The sequence below is a fragment of the Monopterus albus genome, unplaced genomic scaffold (assembly GCF_001952655.1).
Source record: "Monopterus albus unplaced genomic scaffold, M_albus_1.0 scaffold36.1, whole genome shotgun sequence".
Taxonomy (NCBI): Eukaryota; Metazoa; Chordata; class Actinopteri; order Synbranchiformes; family Synbranchidae; genus Monopterus; species Monopterus albus.
Genome location: NW_018127916.1, coordinates 543,511 through 571,272, shown reverse-complemented (window position 1 = coordinate 571,272; position 27,762 = coordinate 543,511). Strand labels below are relative to the sequence as shown.

Below are 27,762 nucleotides of genomic sequence, written 5' to 3'. Positions count from 1 at the left end.
AACCCAAGTTTAGAAATCTTATAAAAATAAGCTCCAGGATGTTCTTTCAAAAAGCTTACATATTAATTTGATAGCCAAGAGTCATGAAAAGCCTCATTTTACCATCAGATGTGCTACTGAATGGGCAACAACTCCACTCCTCGCAAAAACCTTGTATCTGATTTATCGAGTCCCGCTCGCGTACACACTAACATGACACCACTTATGGTGACACAAAGCTCCTGACAGTGTCTCGAAAACAAATGCAGCAACATAAAAATGTTGTTCTGAATGGGATGCTCATCACTCATCAATAAAGCTAGACCTAAAAAAATTCTGAAGGCATTCATCCACGATCAATAACTTGTGATTTATTAATTTGAATTCACTTGAAGCTTTGACTCAAGCTAGTTCATAGTACTTCCCCGTCTTTGGATCGAAGTAGCAGTTCAGGCAAGGATCATAGAGTAAATTCAAATAGTCATCCTCATTCTCCTCTTCATTCACAGACTCATCCTCTCCTGTAAAAATGCCAAAAAGAAAAAAAAACATTCAGCATGACTTTCAAGCAACTATTCCAATCCTACATACAGTACAGTATGTAACAGTGCAACAGTAATTCAATTATTTGGAATTTGCATAGGAAAAAACATAAATGTATATTATATGTTCAATGTACAGTAGCACAGCCATGGCAGATATGAAAGAAGGACCTATTCTGTCAGCTGTTACTGGAATAAAATGAGACACATGGATTGTGAGGTGACCTTCAGACTCAGGTGGATTTAAAAGTTCTCTGCCACTGCCATTCTTTCTCTCATCAATCAAGACTGAAGACAGACCCAGACCCAGTACCACATTATGAAGCTGTAAAGAGATTCCTTGTAATCCCCGCTACTTTAAAGCATGAGAATTTAGCTGTTAAATTGACAGGCAGTTAAATGCTAAAAAGGTTATGGAATGCTTCAGGAGGAACATTTCATCTTATCAGAACTCGGGCGACGATAATGAAAACTAATTATAAGACACATTGTGTAAGAGGTTTAAAAATTATGTTGTAAACGAAAAGGTTTCATCAATTAACCTTGTCGACATGTCTAGGGGGTACAGACCTGTAATGAGCCTGTCTCTTTTGACCTGTGGAGTTATGTGGAGGACAGAGAGCTCGACTCTCCTGGGTTTTTCCCTTAATTAGATAGAGTTTCACATGCTTTCCCACCATGCTATGTGAGGTCTGCGGCGGCAACGTAACACCCGACACCAGTGAATGTTTCTATTAGTTGTACACATTTGTGCACTTAGTGTGGTTAATGTTAACTCATTGGACTGTTTGCCACCTCCCTGACTTCAAAGGACATAAAAGGCTATCTGGAGGCAAAAAGAGACTCAAATGAAGGCTACTGTACCTTGAACTAGATTTTCCCGATTGTCCCATGTGTTGCCTGACCTTCTCTGCTGGCTGGGAGGCAAGATAGGAGGGCTGAGGACGTCCATCCACTCCCTAGGGAAAAGACCATTAAGGCACACAGTCATGACAACACATCATTACAGTCACCATTCTACTACTGTACCCAGCATATCAGATTGTCTATATGACACTTTAACAATGAAATCCCATGACTGTGTGCTCTCAGAAGCCCATCTAAGCTCTCATTGTCCTTGAGCCACTTCTCCTGCACACCCTCTCAGCCACAGTTTTACCTGAAGGAATATTTATTAGAGTCACACTCAAGCTGTGACTCCCAAGTGTCCACATTCTGGCCCAGAGTAGAGGTCTTAACCTCGCCCGTGTCTGGGAGAGCAGGACTTCCCTCCTCTCTAATTGAGTTTATTCATGCTGTCGAGATGCACTGAGGCTACAAATATACATCAGTCATTTCCAGGATATTAATTACATGTTTCCTTTAGTATGGAGTAAAAATGCCACAAGATGAAGTACATGGAAGCACTGCAAGATTCATTTGCTAAACAGAATTCATACTCATTTAAGACTATACATCAGTTGTGCAATTATCCTTTTACATCTTTTGCCTCTGGACATAACATCTCAAAAGAGCTCAGCACAGCATATTTAATAAGGAACTATCATCTTCTTCTGCACAATATTCAACTGATAGCAGGCAATTCAAGTGTTCATCTCGCCATCAAGAATGGCAATGATGGCAGTCACTCTCTCTGAAAACACACTCCATTCGCCGCCACACTACAGGATGTGCACTAAGCACATGCACTATTGACAAAATCTTGCCATGTTAGTGCCACATTCAGCTGGTGACATTAAAAAGATTTAGATTTCTAGCATCTTCTCTAATTAACTTTACTGTTGTAGACTTAATAGGTTGTTGGTTTTAATGGGTGCCAATTAATGTTCCTTGTCAATTTACAGTAAATACTATAATAACATAGGTACCATTAGTGATGTAGTATCAGAAATTAACTGCACGAGCAAAGCAAAAATTAAAGACAGTCTGACCTTAAAAGACTGTTTGACAGTATGGTAAATAAACAATATCATAATAGATTTATGAAACAGCATGGCAAGATTCACAGCTTTCAACTGAATAACAGCTGAGATACGCCTACATGCTGTACATGTCAAAGCACTATTTTTACCATAGTTTAAAAAAAAAATTAAAAAGCAATGCAAACTTTAACACTTACAAACGGGCCAATTAATTTTCATCACATCTTTTTATGCATTTAGGCATGAGTTAAGAATATCTTCTAACCTTATGCCTTTAAAATGATCTAGTGCATTATCTCTGTTAAGGCTGTGATTTCGCTAACAAAGGCAGTCACCCCCCACCTCCACCACCTCCACCTCCCTTCCCTTCCCCTAACACCCCATTGACTGTGTGATAGGCAGGGACATAGCACAAAAGTTAATGGAAGTAATTTTCAAGGACAAGGGCTTCTGCTATAGAGCTGCAAATTAGACTTCAAATTGCTAAGTGGGACTTAGTAAAAGTGATTAAATTCTTAGATTTTCAACTCATTATAATCCAGATATGGAAGAACCTGTGATAAAGGGAATAAATGAGTTTGATTTAGTTTGAGCAATTTGAGTAGCTTCTGCACAGCCATGAAGTATATTGAAATTAAGCTTTCCAAATATCTACCAATGAAACAGTATAGGTTTGTTTTACTCCTTGGCAACTGAGCTGAAGTTCACAATAGTCTTTATGGTAAAACAACTGAACTGCTACTCAAGGTCTCTGAGAGCCTTATTCATGGTTTCATTTGGTATGCCAGCCAAAGGCAGACACAAGCATCACATGTTAAAAATGTTATGAAAGGCTTGGCAACATCAAGCACAGCATCAGTGGCATTTTAGCTGTCAAGAAAACTGCGAGAAAGCCTTGCAGTAGTGCCAGGATACTCAAAAACCACCAAGATATAATTCACTGTATGGCATTTCAGAATGCAATTCCTAAAAGTAAAGAAAGAAAACAACGACAAATCCTGTGCAGCTGCTCTTCAATATGTAAATCAAGGCTTGCTTCGAAGTCTAATTTCAGAAGTACAGCTGCGGATGCTGCAGAGCTGTCAGACAAGCCGGGGAGTGTGTGTGAGGTGTCTGTCAATAGCAATATTCATTTCAGTGGACATTCAATCAAACAGCCCAACCCAGCTGACTACTTAAAAATCCCATAGACATGTTAACACTAAACTCTAACCCAAAAAAGCAAAAATTGGTTTTGCTTATTCAAATACATGGGTCTCTACATATGTTCACACCAGGCTACGTTGCTTTTCATCAATAAATCAAAGTGTTACAGAGGAGGTGGTTGCATAATTTGAGCAGTGGAACATTGATGCAATCCCTTTGTTTTCTTTTGTAACACACCACATGGTTGTGTACACCCGCAAAGAGACGAATATGTGCAGAGACACTGTTCTGCGTTAGTGTGCAGTGGAGTTGTGTGGGGTGTGCGCCCTCCGAGGAGAACTGGATTTTTCCGTACACTGCCATGGTCAGGTCTTAATATGGATATATAGTCATGATACAGCGTTAGACAGTGCCCAAAATGCAGTCAGAGAGACTGGACTATATACAGCACTGTGCTCACAGTGTTGATCTGCGATACTGTATTATTAAAGATAATACTGAAGATATTTCAGGAGAGAGTATCTTTTACCTTGTCTCCTAAATCAACATATTACAGCTGCCTCAAGTAAGTAAGAACTCTGAGCTATTTTCCCTCTCAGGAACACTAAAAAAACTGATTGGAGTTAAATGTCAGTGAGGGATGCGCTGAACATATTTTTTATTTCATCTTTCCTTGACTCCTATGAAGCCCACCAAACTCCTATTCTTTTATTGGTACATAACAATCGGTGATATTGTCAAAGAATGTTTTTGGATGTAGTGCTGTAACCTACTTTTTGAATGTTCCCACTTTCTCTCACTTTACTCAACTTCTACTTCATTTGGTGGCTTCCTACATTTTCTGTTGCATAATGTGTGTGTTCTTCTTAGCTTTGAATGTTGAAGTGTGCCTGAAGTCGACTTTGGACACGCTTTCACAAATATCGAAAAGAGAAGCTGTAAATTATTTAGCCTCCTCCAGTAACATAACCTCATTCATCAATGTGTTATTTTCTTTTCGAGGTTAGAAATTTAGTTTTACTCTGATTTAACCTGCAGGCAGGCAAAACAAGGCGGAACATGTCTTGTAGCTGTGTTGTATTACGAATACTGAGGCTTCCTCTGTGCAGACACTGGTGTTTGCCTCATCAGTGATGACTTTCTCCCTGTATGGCTGTCAGTGCTAAATGGTAAGTCTAACCCTCACTTTTTGATTTTAAAAAAAATCCTGAACCAAGACATTGATGTCTAACATTAATTATCTATTGCCAGGATAAAAAGTGCCATAACATTTTGCTAGTGAGGAATCTGACTACAATAAGTGAAAAATAATTAGCATGTGTGAACATAACAGCAGTTAAGGGAGAAAAAACTACAGTCTGGCACTCTCAGTTTATTTGTCCTCATCTATGAGTAGGATAAGCCCCAGTCTGTACAGACTGATGGCTGACATTTAGCCTTAATACTGCAGTCATGAGTTACCATCTGATTATGAATTTTAAGGCATGTTTTATGTACATCTGCCAAATAGAAATACAGTTAAAGACATTTTTGTTAAGCAAAACATCCATACAACAATGTGGCTTGCAATTGTAATTTTAAGAACAATACAGAAGAATGTGCGAAACATAAAATGTAGTTTTTTTCCTACTCTCTGACTTCAACTTTGTCTTGTTTGTGATGTCAATTTTATGATAAATTTACAACTGGAACTTAGTAAACTGTCTGTGACACATGCTTGCTTACCTGGGGTTTGAGTGTAGGAGAGGGTTCATTTCATTCTGATAGTGGTGCCCCTGATTAGCTGGCTGAAACTGTAATCGGGGTAAAAAAACAAAAGATCTTGTTAAACGGGGCAGCACGGTGGCACAGTGGTTAGCGCCGTTGCCTCACAGCGAGAAGGTTCCGGGTTCGGGCCCCACCTGGGACCTTTCTGTGTGGAGTTTGCATGTTCTCCCCGTGCTTGCGTGGGTTCTCTCCGGGTGCTCCGGCTTCCTCCCACTGACCAAAGACATGCAGCTTAGGTTGATTGGTGTCTCTAAATTGCCCATAGGAGTGCGTGCGTGTATGTGTGGTTGTTCGTCTATGTGTTAGCCCTGCGATGGATTGGCGACCTGTCCAGGGTGTACCCCGCCTTCGCCCGATTGCCGGCCGGGATTGGCTCCGGCCCCACCCGTGACCCCGTTCAGGGACTAAGCGGTAGAAAATGAATGAATGAATGAATGAATCTTGTTAAAACGTCACCAAATAACTCATAACTAAAGTACTTGCAAAATGTTTCAGAAATGTATTATTATATTGTTATTTCCATTCAATGTATACCTCTATTAGGGCAAAAAAAAAATGAGATGCACACTCACAGGACATCAAGAGGATGATGTTTCTGGGTTCAGAATGACTTGTGTCATTCACACAAGGCCAGTAATACAGTTTGTTGTGTTCACCACCATCAGACTACCATTAAAGGTTGACTGCTTGACATATTATGGTTGTCTCCCATCGGAATCAGTGTATTTTTTGGCAGATAAAGAATCGCAGGGCATTTTGTCACATGAACAGATGAAGTGTGGTAAAGGCAGCTGCATCTGCTACAGTGTACTTGCATTTTATTACCACTGCATAACATGCCACATCCTTAAAACTGGTACACAGATGCATATGAAAATGTACATTCTGTTTCTATTTATTTAACAACCAAGACCAAGGATCTGTAAAAATCTGTCCAGAGATTTTGATGTACTGTAACCATGGTAGGGAAAAAAGATAAGAGCTGTGTTTTTGATTGAGGGCTTTTAACACTAATAGCTACACTGTTTCTTAATCGTGAGTATAGGAGACTTCTAACTGACATAGAAAGGTAGAAGATAACAATGGTTTCTCTTTCTGTATTATAATATTCAGCTGCATGAAACCCAGGTGCATTACCCTCTCTATCTTGTCAAATATAAATACCATATTATGGCCTCAGGAGGCTATTTAAGTCTAGTGCCTGTTTAAAGCCCATAATGCTGCATGACTTTGATGAAGAAGCAGCCATGTTGAAGCTATAGTCCTCGCATAGCTTAAGTAAATTTTATTTATCTGTGTGCTCCAGTGGCTTCTTTATGTAATCCTCTCTAAAAATAACACCGGACCTAAAATTGTACCCTGTGGAATTCTGCAGGTAATATGTACTGATGATGATGAGTTACCTGTGGGGTGATGGAGAAAATTCTTTTAGGGAGGTAGGAGTTGAACCATCTCTGTACTCTATTTGTAATATTAGACCCAGTGCCTCACATGGTCATTTAAACTTGCATGAACCATACTTTCAAATGGAATGCTTAGGTCTAAAAGCATTAGGAGCACATCTGCTACTAACATAAGTACAGCACTTACAGCAGCGCTGACCGCCTGTAGCTGCAGGCAGTCTGATAACTTGCCTGAAACAGTATCTGTTGTACAGCTTTACAAAAGCAACCCAGGATAGGTGTTTGCTGAGAGGTTGCTATGCGCCGGGTATGGTTAAGTCTGGCTTCTCAACTCTGCACACTGGATCAAATTGTCACAGTTCGACATTGCCTCCTGGCTTTTTGCCTGCCCTCTGTCATGGAGACATAAAGCTCAGCAGAAATCTTTGGCTCAAAACATTTGCACTGCAGAGCATTTCTGAACTGCACTCACCTGTTTGGCAAAGATGTTCAGCCAAACAGTGCTGCTGCCAGATATGTCTTTTTAACATCCATCTTACTGCCTTATTTACCAAGGCAGTTTCCAGGTGATGGCTGGTGGATCAGCTCCACTCCACTGGCTGTTTTCCTACGTTTTCATCTGTGTATGCCATATGTGTATGCAATTCCTATTGTTTACCCCGACTGCACAACTGCCCCAGCAGTCTTACATTAGTTAGTCTCAGACCTTTCACTACTTTCCTCCAAATATTATTTCATTTTCTAACACTGGTATCTTCCTTTGAGTTTAAGAAATATTTTCTCTCAGTTTTGCACACCTAAGTAAAATAAGCTTGCTTTCAGAAATGGATTTTATACATTTGTAATCAAGTGAAACCGCACTAGAATGTTTTTGCCTATCTTTAGTTCTGAAGAACAGAGGAATCATGTCACCATCTTTCAGTTTCAAGGTGAATGGCAGCTTCTGGAATTACCTTCAAAGTTTTTAATACTCTATTTAGCTCTCCGCACCGCCATCTTATTGATAAGAATGATATGGTGGTAACTTAAAAAAATTATCCTACCGTTACAACCATTTGATAGCTTACAGTCAATAATACACAATTAAATGTGCCATAGAATGGGAGAGCATTCATATGGAAGCTCAGTATATGGGTTAAATGATGTTTATCCATTATTTAGCCCCAAAGAGGGGGTGTCAGGCCATGCCATCATAAATCTTAAGAGCCCCACGATAAGCAACACCATTTTCCAGACCTAATCGACCCTGAACAAAGCATCCCTGAACCCCATCATCACCCAAGTAAAGAGCAGATATGTAGCTTGACACACAGCATCTGCATTGTATTTGCTCAGGTTTAGCAGTGGCTGGTCCAACTGGCTTGTAATGGCAGTCACCTCTGAGAGCCGGGTCTGCTCAGTTGTCCAACCACTGACACTGTTCTACCAAGATTGTCTAACATTCCAGTGAGTCTGTAGTTATATTATCACTAACACCAATACAAGTTCTGTGTGGGAGTAAAGGCAAATCTACAGTGTCATCAGGTGGGCACCCTCTCACTAACTGGTGTTTTGTTGAATTGGGCGACACGACACTGAGAAGGCTCAACAGTGTTCCAGTGTCTCATTTCCTCTGGAGTACTTTCTGACACTGTGAAGTAATCAACAATCACTGTTCAATCCAAAAGAGAATGAGTAAACTATACTATAAAATATTTTTTTGTGTTTTCTACCTTGTATTGCTCATTACCATCTGTAGCTGTATTCAGTGATTGTGCTTCAACATGTTAAAAAAAAAAAAACATGATCCCTGATATGACAGTCCTTACTACAGATGTGCCCCCAGAGAAAATATGTAATTTAGGACCACATACCTGAAATCTGTTTTCACAACATCATACAATATACAATTTGGTCAATTTTGTGTTCAACCAGTAACTGAAGTACAGAATATAATGGCCTGGGAATGAAGTCACATCTGGGCTGACAGCAGTAGTTGCATCATTGTAACTGACAACAATGAGGACCACTCGAATCGCAGGATCCGGGCTTGAAATGACAGAAAATTCAGTAACTATTCTGTTCGTAGGTCCTATAATGACCTCTTGTTTCTTGGACAGATATTTACAAGTTGATTTTTTTACAATGTGAACATAACTATATTTGTCTTTCAAAACTGTGTGTTATAGTCAATATTTTTCCTTTCTCTTTCTCTATCTATATTGGCATTTTCTTATTATGCTGTTGGTGGTGCTGTTGTCATATGCATTTAGAAATGTAAAGCATGGCAACTGATTGAAAAAACATAATTTCAGGGTCTGATCAATCCCATCCCTGTGCAAAACTATTCAGGTTCTACTCCAGGGTCTGAAAATATATGCTTTTATTGGTGACCACATCACTGTGTCCTCAAAAAAGAAGCCATGAAATGATGATCCCTATGGTAATACCACTATTCATTGTCTTATACTGGAATCTCAATATATTAACACATACCTGCATGTACAAAAATGGTAACAGACCCAGGCCTATATCTCGAGCATCTGCAAAAACTATATTCACTTGAGATCTTACAGCGGACCCAGTAGAGCCAGTCAGGGCAGTGTTCTCTCTTCATATATTCAATGTGCTTATGCTAATAGACCATAGATCTAAATGACCTCCGGCAGCCAAGAGCACACTATACTATCTTTGAATTCCAAAGACTTCTGGGTATGAGTTCAAATGACCTAAATTATTTTTAGTCAGTGGCAGAACTGTGAATATTATGCCAGTGTGTTTTTAAAATCTGTAAGAGGCCGATTAATATGTTTCCATCTCCATAATCTTTTATCATGCAGAAAACACACAGGAGAAACTTCATGGTGGCATAAGTTGGGTGCTTGAAATGGAAAGTAGCAAGGGTGAGGATCAGCTGGGGTCACAAAAATTATTCAAGGTGGGAGATAGGAGAGTGACAACCTAGGAATGATTGTAATTCATAGATCACCTGCATGTGTGTTGCTTATTAATGAAAAATCAACAATAAAAGATAAGTATTTGCAGAGTATGACAGTACAGACCATGGAGATATGGGTCCAAGTTGAGGTGTCATCACTGCTCATGCTGATGCTGACATTACACTGGTGGATCTGAGATGCACTGAGGCCTGCGGCTCTACACTCATCTTCCTCTTGCTCTCTTCTGAGACTCGCCAGCATTTGGAGCTCCTCATCATCATCCCTATGCATCCGTAGACTGCCAAGTAGGTGCAAGTCAGAGTGACTGCAATCGAAAGACTTCAGTGTCTCATCTTCATCCTTTAAAATTATCACCATAAAATTAAATAGTACTTAATTTATTTGTGCATTGCACTTACAGTCACACATACGCACTCAATCCACAAAGTTAATACAATGTTTTGTGTAGTGTAAATCTTAAAATAACAGACACCAACCCCAAAAAGGGCTCAAGGCAGTGCTGGACATAAGCCATTTTTTGCCCATATGTGGAAACATTTTCTAACAATGGATCTATTGATTTAGGAGAGTACTATGCTAACTTGATTTGTCTGAGTGCAAGCAACCTTGGTGTTACCCTGCTGCTGAATCAATGGCAGTCAACAAACCGGGACTGCAGGGAGGGGAAACAAACGCCTTGTCATATTTTTTTGACAACCTTTCAGTCAAAGCCTTCACTGCACGCTGCCTGCTGAAGTTGGCACAAATCAGCAGTCAGGAGCTGCACTGATGAAGGATGCTGGGATATGTCTCAGCAGTAAGTTGTGTAAATGTAGGAAGTAATAGCCCAGTGACAGATCTCCCCTCAGGCCTTGTGATCGCTTCAGTTGACTATCCTCTGATTCGACATCTTTTTTTAACCGGAGCAGGGACCTACCTCAATTTGTAACACGTAATTGTCAAATCCTTGCCACCGAGGCATTACATACCTTTTTGCCAGTTTCACCATTAGCTGACCATATTAACACTGATCACACATTAGTATGGTCAAAGAGAGACAGCTAAACAGAATGCCATCAGAGCTTTTAATAAGTTACACTAGGCCTCAGAAACCTACTCTGCACATCCCAACTAAATTCTAACTGTAAATCACAAGAACTGAGCCAAACCCATCTACTCAAGACCCTGAACAAGAATGTTAAAACAAAATTTAATCAAGCTAATGTTCACTAGCCATGTTGCATCAGTCAATTCTGGCGTAAGACAAAATTAAAACATTCAGTCTCTCTCTCTCTCTTTTAAATAAATTTTGTTATGGTCTCCACCAACAAATATATCTGGATCTTTGGTTGAGGCTGATGTCTGTCTAAAATAGTGTACAGTGGGTTTATCAAAGCTTTCTGATGAAAATGGTTGTCTGCAGGGATTGTGGAGAATGGCTCAGATTCAGCCACAAAATTGGCCATAAAATGAAAACAATTTCTTTAAAGAATTTTAAAAGCTCCAGAGTTGGCTACAGCTCTGAGCTGCAAAGTTAATGACATTTTCTTATTAATGACTTTTTCATATTATACAAAAATGCAAACTAAAAATTGTACTGTATATTGTTTCATTGGTAAATAAAACATATTTATAACACTAGTGCAATATTTTTCACATAAACACGCTTAAGTAAAACATTTTAATATATTTTCTAGCATTTGTTCTTTTCCCCAATTATGTAATTCTTACAATTAAAATGTTAAAAAGTATTCAAGTTGGCTTTTGGATGGATAAGTGTGACATCTGTGTAATAAATAATAAGCACATTGCAAGCTAATAAATAATGAACAATGAAGCATGTTGCAAGTTGTTGATGGCCAATCAACAACTATTCAATTAATTGTGAGGTGGAACCTCAAAATAATAGTCTTTTATATATATGCTTGCTTCTGTTTCACCAAAAAACATATACAGCTATATTGCTCTGGATGAGGGATGATGGCCATTAAATTTGTAAGCAATACCTTGTGCTGTGGGAAGTCATCTAGTCTGACTTCTTGCAGGAGTCTCCTAGAAAGTGATACACTGCCGTTCCCAACCAAATCCTGGTTCACTGAGTTTGATCTATGAGGTGCACACTGGTGTTCCTGTTTGCTGGATGTCGCACTCGGTGAGAGGCAGCGTGTGGGGACCATCCCAGCCTGTTGAGTTCTCTCATTGGCTAAAGACTGCACATCTGTGGTATCTTGACCGGAATCTTCCGGTAATGTCTGGTCCGTGTTATGAAATTCAACATGGTCTTCAAGATGCGCATTTAAAGTTGGATCAGGAGTTCTGGGAGTGGCAGGGTTGGACTCAACACTATTTTTGTAATGCTGGAAGGTGATGTAGCTCTTATCCTGAAAAAAATACAAACACTAAGTAAATAAAGATTCCCTTAAAATGACTCTATAAAAAGGGTTATTAGTCATGACCTACGAATAGGATACTGTAAGGTAGACATTTTCTAATATTTTCAGTGTTCACTGCAATATTCTTTAATGTTGTCTTCTGCCCTTTAGACTGAAGTGTGCTTAATGAAACATGATAATGAGATTGCAGACAGGCACCGCGACTGACGAGGTGTTGGTGGCTCAGCTTTAAATTAACCTCGTGTCTAAAAAGGCCAGTGACATTTTCCTTTAGTCTGCTAATCTTTACCACCTTCAGATTCAAAGTTAACACACAGTAATGTAGTTCAAAATTTGTCTCCAGGTTACAGTACATAACACACTGCACATGAAGGAATACGCCACTGAAAACCAAAGTTTTGAATTAGACTTCAAATATATGTGACTGAAAAGTTTTGTCACATACTCCTTTTACTGAGGAAAGCAGATGGATTTACAACAGCGGATTCCAATTATGACACAGTTTCACAGCGGAGAAAAACGTATCAAAACACAGAAACTTTTCAAAAACCTCATGCAGCAAAAACCAATTCTGTCACTCAGCGTACGCACAAATCAAATGACCATCCCACATAAATTTAAGCAAGTGTAGATGTAACCAGCTAGCGACAAACTGGCTAGGCTGTGTATGCCATACATACAGTACTGTATGTGTGGACAGAGCAGAAGTGATTATGCTCAAGATGCGACAAAGTTTCTGTGGATGTTTTGATATTTTTTTCTTTCACCATGTGAAACTGGGTCACAGCAAGAACCCACTGTGACTGTTGTGAATCAAAGCTGACTACAGCAGCCATCGTCCACCAAAGAGAAAGCTGCACTTATCAAGTCTACACAAGTGTTTCAAATTTAAACTATATGTTTGAGGTGAAGTAATATTTTTATTGTTAATATTTTTAAACATCTAAACAGGTACTTTAAAAACTGAAATTAAACCAATATTAATACTTCATTATATCTTACCTTGCCAATTACATATCAAATTTGATTTATACTGGGAGAGACAAACTCTGCATTCCACTGAAGTGAGGTGTTCGAATCCTCACACCCAGACTGCCAGCATATAGTGCAGTACATTCATAATAAAGATGTTTTTTCTTGACTCTAAGAGTGTGAAGCTTCCCTTACTGCTAAAGGACCTTGTCTCTCTCTATTTCTTCTCTTTGCTGCCTCTTTTTGCAGTGTTTTCTTCATTTCTGAGCTTTGTTTTGGGGTGAAACGTTATCATAAGCCCTTTGAGGATTTTATCTCACCTGCTCCATATGTTATTTGTTTTCTCTTTTTTTTCTATGCTTTATCAAGTGCAAGTCAATAAAGAATGAACTATATGTATTATTGAAAGGCCTTACCGGTGTGACTGTGAGCGTGTGGGTTTGCAGAATGTGTGTATAAATGTGTGCGTCAGCCTGTGCTTATGTTGTTTGACTATTATTTTAGTATGCGTTGAAGTGTTCTGTATTAATGTACAGTTATTAAAACATTAACATAACTGCATTTCCCGGAAAGCATGACACATTTGTCCACTGTATCTAAAGTGTTTCACAACAGTTGATATGCTCAACGTGCATTGCTTTGTTTGCTTTAATATTTCTGTTTAAGAACAAGCATTAGCTCAGAAAACCTGCATGAACACTGATGCAACACCTAGAAAGATGATATTGCTCCAAGCTAAGAAATGTGCAGCATAAAATCTAAATCAGGCAGGCCAATCAGTGCCAGATGATTGGCCTGATTTAGATGACCACAATACAATAACAACCACAGGCTGGTTTTTCACTATAGCCAGGGTGGCTGAATAGGCTTTGTTAACAACCTAGGGCTTATAGCTGTTAAAGTTTAGGAACTGTCATAAATCAGACATACATCTATTTGAGCGTTTACTATCCCTACTAGTGACAATGTGGGGTTCTACGAGGATGGTCTGTTTAAACCACTTTGTTCAAGCTAAGTGTGAGCAGAGGTACAGCCACTAGTGGAGCTTTTGGACACTCAGGTTTGCATTGTGTTTTTGTCAGATAAAGCCTATTTAGTGGACATATGCACACACTTTTCTGAAAGAAGACATTTAACACCAAAAATCATGTTAATTCCTCAATCTATATAAAAACTAGCTGAAGAACTTTAATTCATCTTGGATGTGTAATGCTTTGTGGTTTCCTTAACCCATACATGAGAATTTTTCTTTGTCCCATCTGGTAGCTGGCACAAATCTGCTTAGATAAACATTCTCTACACCCAGCACTCAATATTAACTTCAGTGCTTAGGGAGCATAACTTTTATATATGACTGATTTTTCTGCTACAACTTACAGAACATTTTGGCATAGGGCACATGGGGTCACTGAATGGTTTGATGAGTATGAAAGTGATGTGAATCATATGTTCTGGCCTTTGCAGTCACCAGATCTCAACCCAAATGAACACCTCTTGACCATGAGGGAATATCTTTTAGAAGAGCAGTGTTCATTCCTAGAATAATCTGCAACAAACCTGACTCATCCAGAATTGCTATACAGATGGAATTGTAAATGAATATTCATCATTATTTCAATAAAACTAATTTAAATTCCTCCAATAAAACTGGTTTTGGTAATACTCAGTACTACTATCTCTGTACCGCCACACTGGCAGGGCCAGGTCATCCTTAGTCAATAGTAACAAGCTAGTGCTGACTATATCAGGAAAACTTTGAAATGCTATATTTATTCAAACCATGTCCTATTACTTTAAAGTGGGTATGTGTTTCTCAGGCTAGCAACAGAACTGAGACGGTGGTTAAACCATAGCCAGTGAGAAATATCATTAGCAACCTGTTTTACTGAGGAAACAGTAGTCAGCAGCACTGATCAAAGTCAAATTGAATACTTTAAAGAAATTGTGCAGTAAAGTTTGAAAAAAAAAACACATCATAATTTAAATGAGCTTTCTCAGCTGATGTCATTCATCTTCCTCCAATAGGAAGCTGTTCTTACAATAGCTCCAGGCATCCTACAGTACAGTCTGTTTTCAGCGCGTCTGTGGCAATATGCAGTTTGCAGTTTTGTGCTCCACCACACATACAGTAGACCTGCTCCATCAGCCATCATAAAAAAACTATCACAGAAAAACACTTGGCCATATCCAAGCCTGCTGCAGTATACTTGATACTTGAAAAAGTTGTGGTTATCTAAAATATTATCTTTAAAGGGAATAGACATTCATGTCATTTTTGGGGAAAAAAGGGAGTTTTCTTCAGCTATTACAAACAAGTGTGTTTCCCATTTCCACCTCTGAAGAACAGTCATTTTAAAAATGACCATCTCAGAAACGTTGCAGGTGGGAAGCCAGAAAACATAAAAATGTCCTTCCTTCTACGGGTAGTGTCGAAATACAGTGCACTGCACTGGATGAAATTGCTTACTCTGCTCTCGCAGAATGAAATTCCATGCTTCTTTTTATCACCCTCTAACCCTAGTTCATATGGAGTGATGGCAGCTGATTTTAACATGTTAATTTGAATAAGCGCTCCTTTAGTCATCCCCTTCACACACACTTACAGTGTTATTTCATTGTGAAATTCTGTAAGCTAACTTTTTGTGCATGCATTACCTCTTAAACTCAGCACTACAGTATAGTTGCTGCCGTATCAATTAATATTCCAGAACAGCAGTGGACATTCCCTAAAATTCCCTAGAGTTTTTTCACATGAAGGCAGAAAAAGAAATTAACTGACAACTATGTAACTGCAGGCATTGTCGTGGCAACAGAGCATGTGTCCAGCTACAAGTAAAAGACATGTAAGTGGTTGCATGTCAGACAAGGCAGGCAAGATGTTCGTTTCTGTTGTGCGTGAATGTTTGTTACTTTTGAAAGAGTTTGGAAAGGATTATGATCAAGGCATTGTTTAAGGTCTCCATTTAAAAGAGCTACATAGTGATATAACTGCATATAAGGAGAGATACATCTATTTTAATGAGACACACACCTCACTCATGACTTGTGTGTATGTTTGTGTAAATATTTATGTGTGTTCATGAGTGTCTCATGTAATTTTGCCCAACCTTGCCAAAAGCAACTACTGCACTTGTGCTGGTCTCTGCCTTTATTGTTTTTGTTTGTTTTTTGGGAGTAGTGTGTTGCTGATAATAAGCTAATGAAAAGCTATTTTGGCTTGTACACATTGTAAACAACAGACAACAAAACTGTAAAGGTTACGCACTTTAAACAGAGCTGAATAAAAATATAAAACTATTCTCCAAATCAACAAGAAATGCAAAATCTAAAGAAAAATGTCAACTCTGCGTCAACTCTGGATAGAGCCTTTACATGACAAAGACCATACCTGCAGTTTACAAAGGTCACCATAAACATACTCCTGGAAACAAGCTTGTTTTATACTGTTTTTCTAACCAAATTACCCTGTTTGAGTACTACGGTACACATACAGTACACATGAACATGATGAAACTGGAGAGTAGTGAGCCTTGAGAAAAGCCCTGCATTACTGATGACAAAACATTTACTGGCATGTAGAGAAGACTGTCTCGTGCTTAACTCCATTATAGTAAATCTATATATACAGTATACTACTCACACAGATGCACATTGTCTACGCTTGGTACCTTAACATCATCATACAGGAATGCAGTATCGGGATATTATCAGTACATTAAAATGCACTATCAAACATTTAACATACAATACGTTGCCTGAATGTCAAAAATGTATTAAGGCTAAATGAGCAAATCATCTGATGATAAATAAGCTCACTGACCTATGAAGATTAAACATACTGTACTACATTGCTGAAGAACTGAGATTAAACGAGATCAGAAAAATCAGAATACACCTATAAAATTGACTATAATGGAACCATTTTTTAAATCTGGCATATGTCAAAACTAGTAGTACATGTGATGTAATGCAACTAATTTGATAATTCAAACGGTCATTAGCATACATTTGAGCTAATAAACAGACCATAAGATGTGTGTGCATTTAAATTACAGAGACTTTGTGTCCCACACCCCCAGACCAAACTGTACCTCATCACTTTCACTCCCAATAAAGTCATCTTCAAGTTGGGCCTCATATCGCCTCCCGCTTTTGCTCTGAACCTGGTTATCTCCCATTTCCATCTTCTCCTGGTCACCTTGGCCTTGCCCTCGTTTGGGTGAATGAGGCTGGGATGAAAAAGTGAACACCTCCTCTCGCAGAGTGAGCTGGGGCTCAGACCCCTCATTACTCTCCCAGCTGCTCCAGACCTGCAGGTCAGAAGACAAACCTGGCCGGATCGAGCAGGAGAAGGACTCTGCTGATGTGGGAGCTGCACTGGAACTTTTCTTTGCAGGACTAAAGCTATGATCGTCTATAATAAAAGATTATAGAACAAACATATAGAAATGACAGTTTGAACTTACGCATGTGTAAATTCTCTCATTAAAACTGGCTGCACATCAGTGTTATAAAATAATAGCGTTTCGGGGTTTGAGTTTACAAATTCTATAATTCATGAATAGCTCTCTCAGAATACACATGGAGGAGTTAGCCACAAAGACTGAGTAAAGAATAATTGGAGGAGTTTAATTACAGTGAGTAATAAATCTTTTTTTTTTTATGTTTTCAACATGTGGGTGATGTCATTATAACTCCATTTCATTATAAGCACATAAAATTCATGATAACACTATGTGAGATTGTAATGAATTTCAGCACTTGCCAAAAGTGAAAATCAATTTCTCCTGCACTGACATTTTTGTAGGTTCTGTTAATAGCCCTGCTATGCTAATACCTTAATGAGAATATAACAATATAAACAACATAATCAGTCATAACAATAGTCCACTGCTCACTGTCACTCATGAAATGACGGCTCTGTCCGAATACACATAACAATCTAACTAATACACCTAAGCAAATATGGCTTCTTTCCTGCTTTAGTGTTTTGGTTTACAGTTTTTGTTAAAGTAAAAACATACAGCAGCATTGCAATATCAACGCTATCTTCCTGAATACATCCAAAGGGTTAAACGCATTTTTTTAAAAGCTTAAATGAAAATTGCATCCGTTCATGTATGCACTCACGAAACACTGAATCCTCAAACTCCATGATATGTCTAAGATCATAGTAAGAGGCACCTCTATCAGAATGAGTGAAGCACATTTGAACCTCTCAACAGTATAATGATTTTCTCTAACTGCCCGCTGTGTGGCCAACTCTGGGCCCAGGAGATGTCCCTCTGACTTTTATTTAATAGGCCACATTACCATTAATGAACTAACTTCTTTCCATGTGTGGGCAGGGACACAGCAGAGGAGCTTACTACATCCATAAATGAGTAGCCAAAGTGCTAAAGTTGGCAACTGGACTTGCTTGAGGTTCTTGAAGACGTTTCACCTTTTATTGGAGAAGCTTCTGAGAATCTCCACAGACAGCCAAAAATTAGCATTCAGAGCATGTGTATTCATTTTGTGAGCACAGTGTAGGTCTATGTATGGTAGTGGTGGTGAAGAGGGTCGAAGCAGGGGCACTTTGACAAAAATGCTGCAGATAGACTTGATGCAGGTTATGCAAAATTAAAAAGGGGAACAAATGTAATAGCATATTCAGTATAGAATGAGGCTCATTAAAATTCATGCAATATTTTGAAGTGATCTAATTTATAAATTAAGAGTCAGAATAGATATTTTTCTCAAGTATAAAAGAGCTACTTGGTAAAATGAGACCATGCAAAGAAGACATCAATATGCATATTACTCTCTTTTGTCTTGCTCTTTTGTCTTGTGTTCCTATTGCAAGCTGTTTTGTTTTTTTTACACATTTCTAACCATTATTCAGTCTGAGAGTGTACATGCCTTCCTGCTGCTGCCTCCCTCTGTGCTGAACTCTCTCAATTTGCAGCAGATGTGTGTCTTACCTGCTGTTAGGTGCTTTATCTTTTCTGTTAGGGTCAGCGGCTGCTGCCTGCTCTCTTGCCTACTGGACAGAGGGGTGCTCTTCTCTTTGGTTTTATTACTCTTTTTGTGGTCACCAGGAGCAGCATCTGAATGGGATTTTAACCAGAATTATACACTTTAACATACTGTACTAAACCTTGCCAACCTTCTATTCCAGCACACACACAATACTGTAATACGAGGTGCACACAGCTTACCTGTTACTGCACTGAGGACCCGTAACCTCTTTGATGACTGCTTGTCAAACAGTGTGTCTTTTGGGGGATGGGGCTGTAAACTGCCAGGTGTTCCTACATACAGTATTTTCAACATTAGAAAAGCTTTCTAAAGCAAAATAGTCACACAATAATGTTATTAAAGCTTGCCAGAAGCATATCTGTGAACTGTTTATGCACCGTGAAAATTCCCATTATTGATGGCATTTCAGTAACTGAGTTTCTTACATCCATTCAGTGCTGAGAGAATATATCAAGCTACATTATGTTCAGCTGAATTAAGGAATTTTAATAATCCATTTTTACATTCATTCATGCTAAAAGCACAGTGTATTACAAACTGTAAAAGCTGTTATTAATTGGATTGCACTCTGTAAGAGCTGGACTCTTATTTGGCTGGTTTGTTAGCCAGTATGTAATGCTTTTACCAATGTACAGTACTTAAAAGAATACGCATGTGCACTCTTAAGGCCAAGAAGAGCTGTAATTACTCACACAGGTCAGTATCATACCCCCTTTTCCAAATAGTTGTATGCGCCTCATATACTGCATGTCTCCCTGGCACCTCCAATTTTGGAATTATTTGCCTTCACTGACTGTTTACTTATTACTGACTCTATTTTTGGACAAAGACTGACTTTTACTATAACTTAACTTTCTTCTCCTGTTAGGTACTTCCATGTTAGCTGCGATTTACCTGGGTCAAGAGCAAGCAGCAACTACCATATATTGCCTGTATAGCCAGAAGAGAGTGTGCATGGCAAACCCATGCAGGACCAAACAACAATGGGAACTCAGATATGTGCAGTATATTTGCTGTGTAAGTAAATATACAAAGAAACCAAATAATGAAGAATGAACCGAGTGAAAAAAATGATTTAGTGATACAACAGAAGGATGAACAGGTCGTGTTTAGGTGTAGAAACCATGCACACTAGACAAAACATATTAGGGATTAATGCCAAATTTACCCCTTTCAAAAGCGTGCAATTGTTCTCCATGTGATAAATTCTCGCTTAGGTTACCAACGCTCTGACTTTCTGCATAAACCTTCTGGTTCATTCTAATGGATGAGGACCCCTGCACAGCAGAGCAAAAGAAGAAAAACTTGCTCAAAGACAACATATGATGTTCCAAATCATTCAAAGGGATTTATACAGTATATAAGTTATTATAGGATTTATGTGATTACCATATTGGAGATGAAGAGTGCACTTCTATCCATTCCATCTGAGGCTGCACTGCCTTTTCTTCCAGCCTGAGGAGCTAGTCCTGAAGCCCTGGAGCCTGAGGCTGAGTGTAAAACACCCAGGGGCCTGGTTTGTCGATAACCGGTTAATCTGGCAGAGGCAGACCGATCAGGAACTGCAAAGAAACTCCCATTATTAATTGACCGTTATTGATCTCTGTTGTTTTGGATATGATTTTCTTTTAGGAATGTTTTTGCATCTTGTGCTGATACATATTGTGAATAATAAACTCAGTGTATGCTTGATTTATGGTACAACATCATTAATCCCTGAACTTGGGAAACCTTAGGGAAAGTAGGGCTGCAATTTTAAAGCTATTTCCTTAATCTACTGTCAGTCATACTAATGATCAAGTAGCCACTGCAGCTACAAAAGGTTCTGCTTCAGATTTACAAAAGTCACATAGTTCACACAGATGAAAAATGCATGATGAAGCGTGCATACATGATGCAGTGTGAGGGGATCAGGCCGGCATTTTTTGCTCAGTGAGAGACTGCTGTCACACTAGATGCAAAGCCATTTCAAAGTCACTTTTTTACTGTGAATAGAAACTTTTTTTTAAAGAGATTCCTTTTTAATGCAATATGTACTCAAGTATGTTTTTGAGATGTTACACTATGTTGAAAACATAACCAGTCAGAGAGAAAACTTGCTGTGCTGTGTTTATCTCAAGTACAGCTGCCAAAAAGATGAGCTGAACAACATGCAGTACAAGTGCTCGTGTCAGCTCAGTAATAACATTTTACACACAAATCTGTAAACTGCAGTACTACTTTGAATTAGACCCTATTGATCACGTCATATATTCTACACACAAAGAAAATAAATGGATGATAACAAATTAGACTTTACTGCTGAGCTGACTGAGTTGATGTTTTTCTTTAATCTATCAATCTGTTCCATATCATCATGTGAAAATAATGGGCTGCAATGCGAATCATGATGTCAGCCATGACCTGACCCTGCTGTATCTGTGCCAGGGCTCGTTAGGACCACATCCACTGATGTTAACAGCAAAACACACTTTCTGTCTAATCCTCATCAGAGCAGAGAACAGACACTTCCAGTCCTCAGTACTCACAGTATTGACAAGATTTAAATCTGAAATAGCGAATACAAGAATGTGGTAACAATAATAATAAAATTAAATACATGATAGCTAGTTGATAGGGGTGTGACAACACATTTAGCTCACGAGATGAGATGATACACCACAGAAGACAATATTTTAATAAAATTTTTAAGAAATCTTCGATGATGAAATATATGACTGGAAAAATAGTCTTTTGTTTGATTGAAAGTCCGAAAATGCAAAAGAAAGCAGGTCCATTTTGAAATATTTTAACTAATCATCGTGTAACTTCAGTTCTGCTTTTGGATTATGAATTATCATGTGCAGTAAAAGACAACAATATGCAAGCACTGTAAAAGGTTTTGCCACAAACTCAACTGACTGGCTTCTCTCCTGTATGATTTCATATGAGTCTCTTCAGACTTTATAACTGTGCGTGGACTATGCATGAGCTTCTAACTTCTAAATGAAGCTGTGTGTGACCTTCTAACTGAACTCCTTTCTACATATTGAACATAAAAAGTTACGGGGGCATCTTCTATGCTTATTTCAGCACCACACTCCGTCATGCTGGCTGCTGCTCTGGTTCTGTTATGTACTGATATTGCAAGACATCTTTTCACCTTGATGATAAATATCACTTTAATAATCGCTTTTTGATATCATGAGATCTCATCACACCCCTACTAGTTGATAAACAAACAAACAAACAAAAAGATAAAGATTCTGACCTATGAAAATTCAGTGACCTTGAGAAACACAGAATGTCCTTGGTGCATGAATGAGATAATTGGGGCTTGTTTGTTGCTCCATGACAAAACCTGTAGTAGCTTACTTTTAACAGTTTCTGACAGATTGGGTACTGAAGCACCAATATTCACCAAGCAGCCTTGTTAAAGTCAAATTAGATGCCTACTTTAATAGCAATCTTTTTAATTATGATTAGGAATGTTATGATAATAATGCAGATGCTAATTATGAAAAGCTATTTCTTGAGTGTGGTTCCTGCTCTCTTCTATGGGCATTACTGGTTGGCTCAACATGACTTAGACAGCTGTCAGAACAAATAAATAAGCACTGATAAAAAAGGCCACAGAGGCGGCGGAACTGGATTAGTGGTGCATGCCTTCTTATATGAGTAGATAATTGCAGCTTTCTGAGTACAGGTGAGGTGCAAATGAACATAAAAATGAAGATCACAGGAATTTCATATGAGGAAAACAAATCGATTATCATCACAGACTCTTCGTAGAAAACAATTTCTCTCCGTGCAACCACCTCTGAACCATGATGCTTCTCTGTATTCTTCTATGTATATGAGCTGCTTTGTGGGTAGATTGTGGTTGGTACTTGTATTCAAAACATATAAATTCACACTTTCAGTATTCCTGTCATAAGAACAACAATTCGCGTGATTCATTAGGGAAACATACACTAAATGACCAAAGCTATCTCAACACCTAAACAAAGAATGTGGACTCCTGAATAATACACTTGTATGTATTTCTCAAACATTGAATTTCAAATCCATGTGTATTAATCTGTTGCTATAACAGCCTCTAGTCATGTGGGAAGGCTTTCCAGGAGATTTTGGAACCTTGCTGCAGGCATTTGCTCCCATTCGGCCACAAGCGCATTAGTGAGCTGGTCACTAGTGTTGGATGTTAAGGCCTGGCTTAATTCCAAGTAATCCAGAATGTGTTGGGGTTGAGGTCAGGGTTTCACACCATAGTTGGAAAGTAATTTCTTTACAGACCTTGGTTCGTGGAAGAGGGATTTGTCATTTTTAAAACTAGAAAGGGCCTTCCCCAAACAGTAATTATAACGCTGGAAGCACACTATTATCTAAAATTTCATTATATTCTGCAGAAATAAGATTTTTCCCTCGCTGGAAATAAGGGGCCTAGTCCAAACCATAAAAACAGTCCCAAAAGAATGAACAACAGGGTTCCACTTTTTCCTCATATAATGCAAGTTGTTTACTTTGTTACCTAAAGTAAAATGTTTCTGTGTAACATGAAATGTATTACACTTGTTTTTCCATTTTTGTTTAATCAATTCAGAATCCTATGATTTTATCTTACCTACCACAGTCAGAGTTCACCAGATTATTCCTCGTATCCGCCTTCCGCAAATTTTCCATGTTCACCATCACTATTATGTGGTTTACATCTGGAGGGAATTGGCAGCTGCGCGGGATCAAGTCCATAAGACCAGCTCCACTGAAAAACATATCTAGATTTTAATGAGAAAAATCTCACATTAATCTCAATCATAGAATAAACCAAAAACAAATTATCATCACATCACATAACAATGGTAACACTTTGATCGGCTGACAAATACGAAATGACAAGCCATCTCTACTGGCAGGTAGTGTAGGTGTGCACTGAGCAACCAGCACTGACTGTATCTGTTGGCACTGCTGAGCTCTATCTGAATTAAACAAAAACCACCACTGAGCTTTCAGCCAGCTACCACAGAAAACAGCCATCTGCCTGTCTCTCTCACTCTCTGCACACTTTACTGTACACACAATTTAATATGAACTCACAAGACTCACAACAAACCTATTCAAAGTGAAGACCGCAGTGCTTAGCTGTTACATCTCTTCACTGGTTACTCATGGAGGGGACTTTAAGATAAGTTGATAAAACATGATTTGCTTAAGGTGTGACCATGTGCATTACCGTCATCTGACATTCCTGTAGGCTCAGTTTTCATGGTGAAGATTCTGCGGACTTTACAGGTAGCAAACAAAGTGATGCCATCCAGTGTCAAAAATCCCTTGAACAGTTCAGCAGTGAATGATACAAGATCGATGCACAAAGTGGACCACTGAGACAATAAAAACAATACAATTTTGTAGTTAGAAGGCTCCTTTAGAGACAAAGCTCAGAAACTACTATGAAATATGAACACTAGTGATAACACACACATTGGTGAAAACATAAAATACTAAAACAACAGGTCAAACATGAGTTAGATACTCACAATATTGCGTTTCAATTCCACAAAAGGTATCTTTGCATGCAGAAGTGTGGCAGACAGCTCTTTATGCACTGTTGATAAGTGAAGTCTTCTTTTCAGGTGCTCTGAATCAGTTATTCTGTTAATAACAGACATCAGAACAGAACATAAATTATCACCAGCATCAGTGGTGTCACTAAGCAGTCCTGACCAGAGAAAGCCATGAGCTTCACTGGTCTCAAAGGTAAGCTCTTAGAGGTGTTTAAGTATTTAATCTAGTGCTGTGAAATCAGCTGTCATGACACAATCCAATGGGAAAAAAATTGTGGCAATCATATTTCCCAAGATCCTTAAAATGATAATGTCAGAAACTTTATCCTAAGAAACTATTTAAACTTCAACAGCCTGGTTAGATTTTCTACTTTATATGGCTGCAATACTTAAAATCTAAACAGGAGTAACAGTATTGTATACCACAGCCTGTTCCTGGAATAAAGTGAATTTGCCAAGTAAACTCACTGGGTTCTGAGTACAATAAACACTTCATATACACTTTAAATATCAAATTAATAACCCTGGCAAACCACAGAATGACATTTTTCTGTCACTGACTAAATACATGGGTAGCATTAAAAGCTGACTACATGGTATATATTTTGTTTATTTATGTATATATAATCGCCCGATTGCCGGCCGGGATTGGCTCCGGCCCCACCCGTGACCCCGTTCAGGGGACTAAGCGGTAGAAAATGAATGAATGAATGAATGAATGTATATATAATCTTGTAGAATTTAATTGTGGATGGCAAGAAAAAAAGCATTATCTACAGCAAATTAACAACATCTTAAAAATAAGTGGTTATTACATAACAGTCATTGCTGCAATGAGACACTCCAGTTGGCTCAAGAGGTTTCCTACTAGATGTACACAACCTGTCTTCTACAAATTTTTTCAGTGGTCTGTAAGGAATCCACCATGATTCATCACTTTTTTTCTGTATATTACAATATTTAATATTCTCTTGTGTAAGAAAATGCTAATTTACTCCATTAAAGATATGATCTTGTAAGTCCCCATTTTATTAGCGATAAAGTTAAAAATTTATTGAGAGCCACAGCAGAGCACACTTCCACAAATGTTTCTCAAGATGAGCTGCCATCTTTAAGATATATAAAAAGCATCTGAAAAGACCTGACCCCTGTACTTACACAAGTTCAAGAGAAAAGTCTTTGCACTGAGGAATATTCACTTGAAGAACCAGAAATCTTTGGAGAAGTCCAACTAAGAAAAAGTAAAATGAATTACTATTAGCAAATGGACATAAGCAAAAGAAACTTTACAAATGGGTGTAAGTACAGCATGTTCATAACTTACGAGACATTTTCCCATTCTCTGGCATTTGCATCTTGACTGTCTGGCTGCTTCCCTCCAGGCAATAAACAAATCCTTTGACTTCTTTATTATACTCCTAAGGTCAGAAATGATACAAAACAGGCCTTGTGAAGTATGACCAGTGCTGTGTGCCTGTAGTGTGACTGCTCTTGATGAGGTCTGAGTTGGAAAGTCAAACTATATTATAACTTGAAAAAGTCCACTGTCTGCAAGAGCTGTAGAAAGTGTAGAGTTAGCAGTATTCCTTAGTACAGTATCTACAACAAAGTTAGCACAGAAAAGTAATATTTGCTGTCAACCCTCTCTGGGAATAAAATTGATTTTGACATTTCACAACTAAGCTTTCCTAGAGTTTGTATACAAGCATCCCAAAATGTAAACATCTGATGGCAGGCTGTGATTATGAACTGGTGAGCACCTCTATAACATAGCCTAAAGTTACTATATAGACTTGCTTTAAAGTTGCCTTGGTAAAATAATAATTCAGCTCTATGGTAATCATTCTGACCTTATAAAGTGTATGACATTGACTTGTGTATATTACTTTACATTTGTTACTGTCAATCCAGACCCTGTAGGCTACACACTGGCTTATTTTATTTGTATTTATTTAACCTTTATTTTACCAGGAAGTTCCACTGAAATCAAGATCTCTTTTTCAAGGGAGACCTGGCCAAGATGGCAGCCATATAAATTTACATCATATTAAAATTCAGCACATACAACACAATATACAAAAACTCCATTCAGAAGATAAAAACAATGAACTCTCAAGAAAAACATGTCTCCTTTACCACATTCTTTATGATATCCTTAAATTCTAAAATAGATATGAACGTGTCTAATTTTAGATATTTCTGCGAGGTTAGCTGAATTGGCCAGCTAGCGCTCTAAAAACTCACCTTATGAATGGCCGAAGGGCCCCCGCAAAGTTTCCATTTTGCTACAGGGTCTTTTCCCTGTCCACTGAAGATCTCAACCACAGCTCCGCCCTGCGAGAAACAATTTATTCTCACTTAAAATGTGAGTAACGTGCTATTTACATCACGCAGGGTTTTAGGCCTAACGCTACCTACTAAGTTGGGCTCAAAGAAACTTACCTGATAATTATTCTTGAACATTTTACGTCAGGTAACGGTCGAATAAATATTTGACCTGTGTGTTTAACCTACATACATAAATATTCTGGCTGTTACATTGCCCCAAAGCGCTTCAAGCGTTTGAGTGAAAGGCAAAGTAAGCTGCTTTATCTTTTAGAACAAGTAAATAAAATGGAAGCTAATGTATGAGTTGTGTAACACCAGCCAGCTAAGATATGTCTCCATGGTTACTTGACGCTTTGGCAACCCAGCGATGAAACCGCTGCCTGAACCAGAACGCTGCGGTAAACGGACGACAAAATGCCTGGGAAAGTAGAATTTTCTCACTGAAGTTGCACTGTGATATGTATGTCCGTCGTAGCCCAGTCCATGACAAAAAGTCGAATTACTGTATAGTGTGCTGTGTTAAATGAAACATAAGGTAGGCAGGTAACTATCTGGTCACGTGACCCAGCCTCTCTAGGTGGTAGTCCATTGAGACTTTCTGTAGCTCTAATTTAAACTGATAACACCGCAACCTCCTTTGGACGATTTATTGCCATACATCAGTAGCCTATTGAAAGTAGTGTGGGGCTTTGTTCTACTTTGGCTTGTCTGGGTTTTTGCTGATGCATTTATTTTATTTTATTTTCAAGATTCAAATTTTGCTGTCATTTGCACAAAAATAGTTCGACTACAGTCCAGGGGTGGCCAGTTCCAGTCGTCGAGGGCCGCTGT

At 38.5% G+C, this 27,762-nt stretch overlaps 1 protein-coding gene across 1 annotated transcript; it reads right to left on the bottom strand.

The window, feature by feature from the left end:
• Positions 1 to 27,762, bottom strand: cfap20dc (CFAP20 domain containing). The gene is made up of 17 exons (XM_020597941.1): positions 27,046 to 27,762; positions 26,848 to 26,937; positions 25,928 to 26,021; positions 25,762 to 25,834; positions 24,577 to 24,691; positions 24,273 to 24,420; positions 23,671 to 23,817; positions 20,453 to 20,625; positions 20,232 to 20,340; positions 19,243 to 19,335; positions 19,006 to 19,131; positions 17,134 to 17,456; positions 11,684 to 12,058; positions 9,801 to 10,037; positions 5,315 to 5,382; positions 1,386 to 1,480; positions 1 to 500 (listed from the first exon to the last, which is right to left on the bottom strand). The coding sequence occupies exons 1-17, from the start codon at positions 27,064 to 27,066 to the stop codon at positions 382 to 384; spliced, it is 2,406 nt and encodes an 801-aa protein (XP_020453597.1). The 5' UTR covers positions 27,067 to 27,762; the 3' UTR covers positions 1 to 381.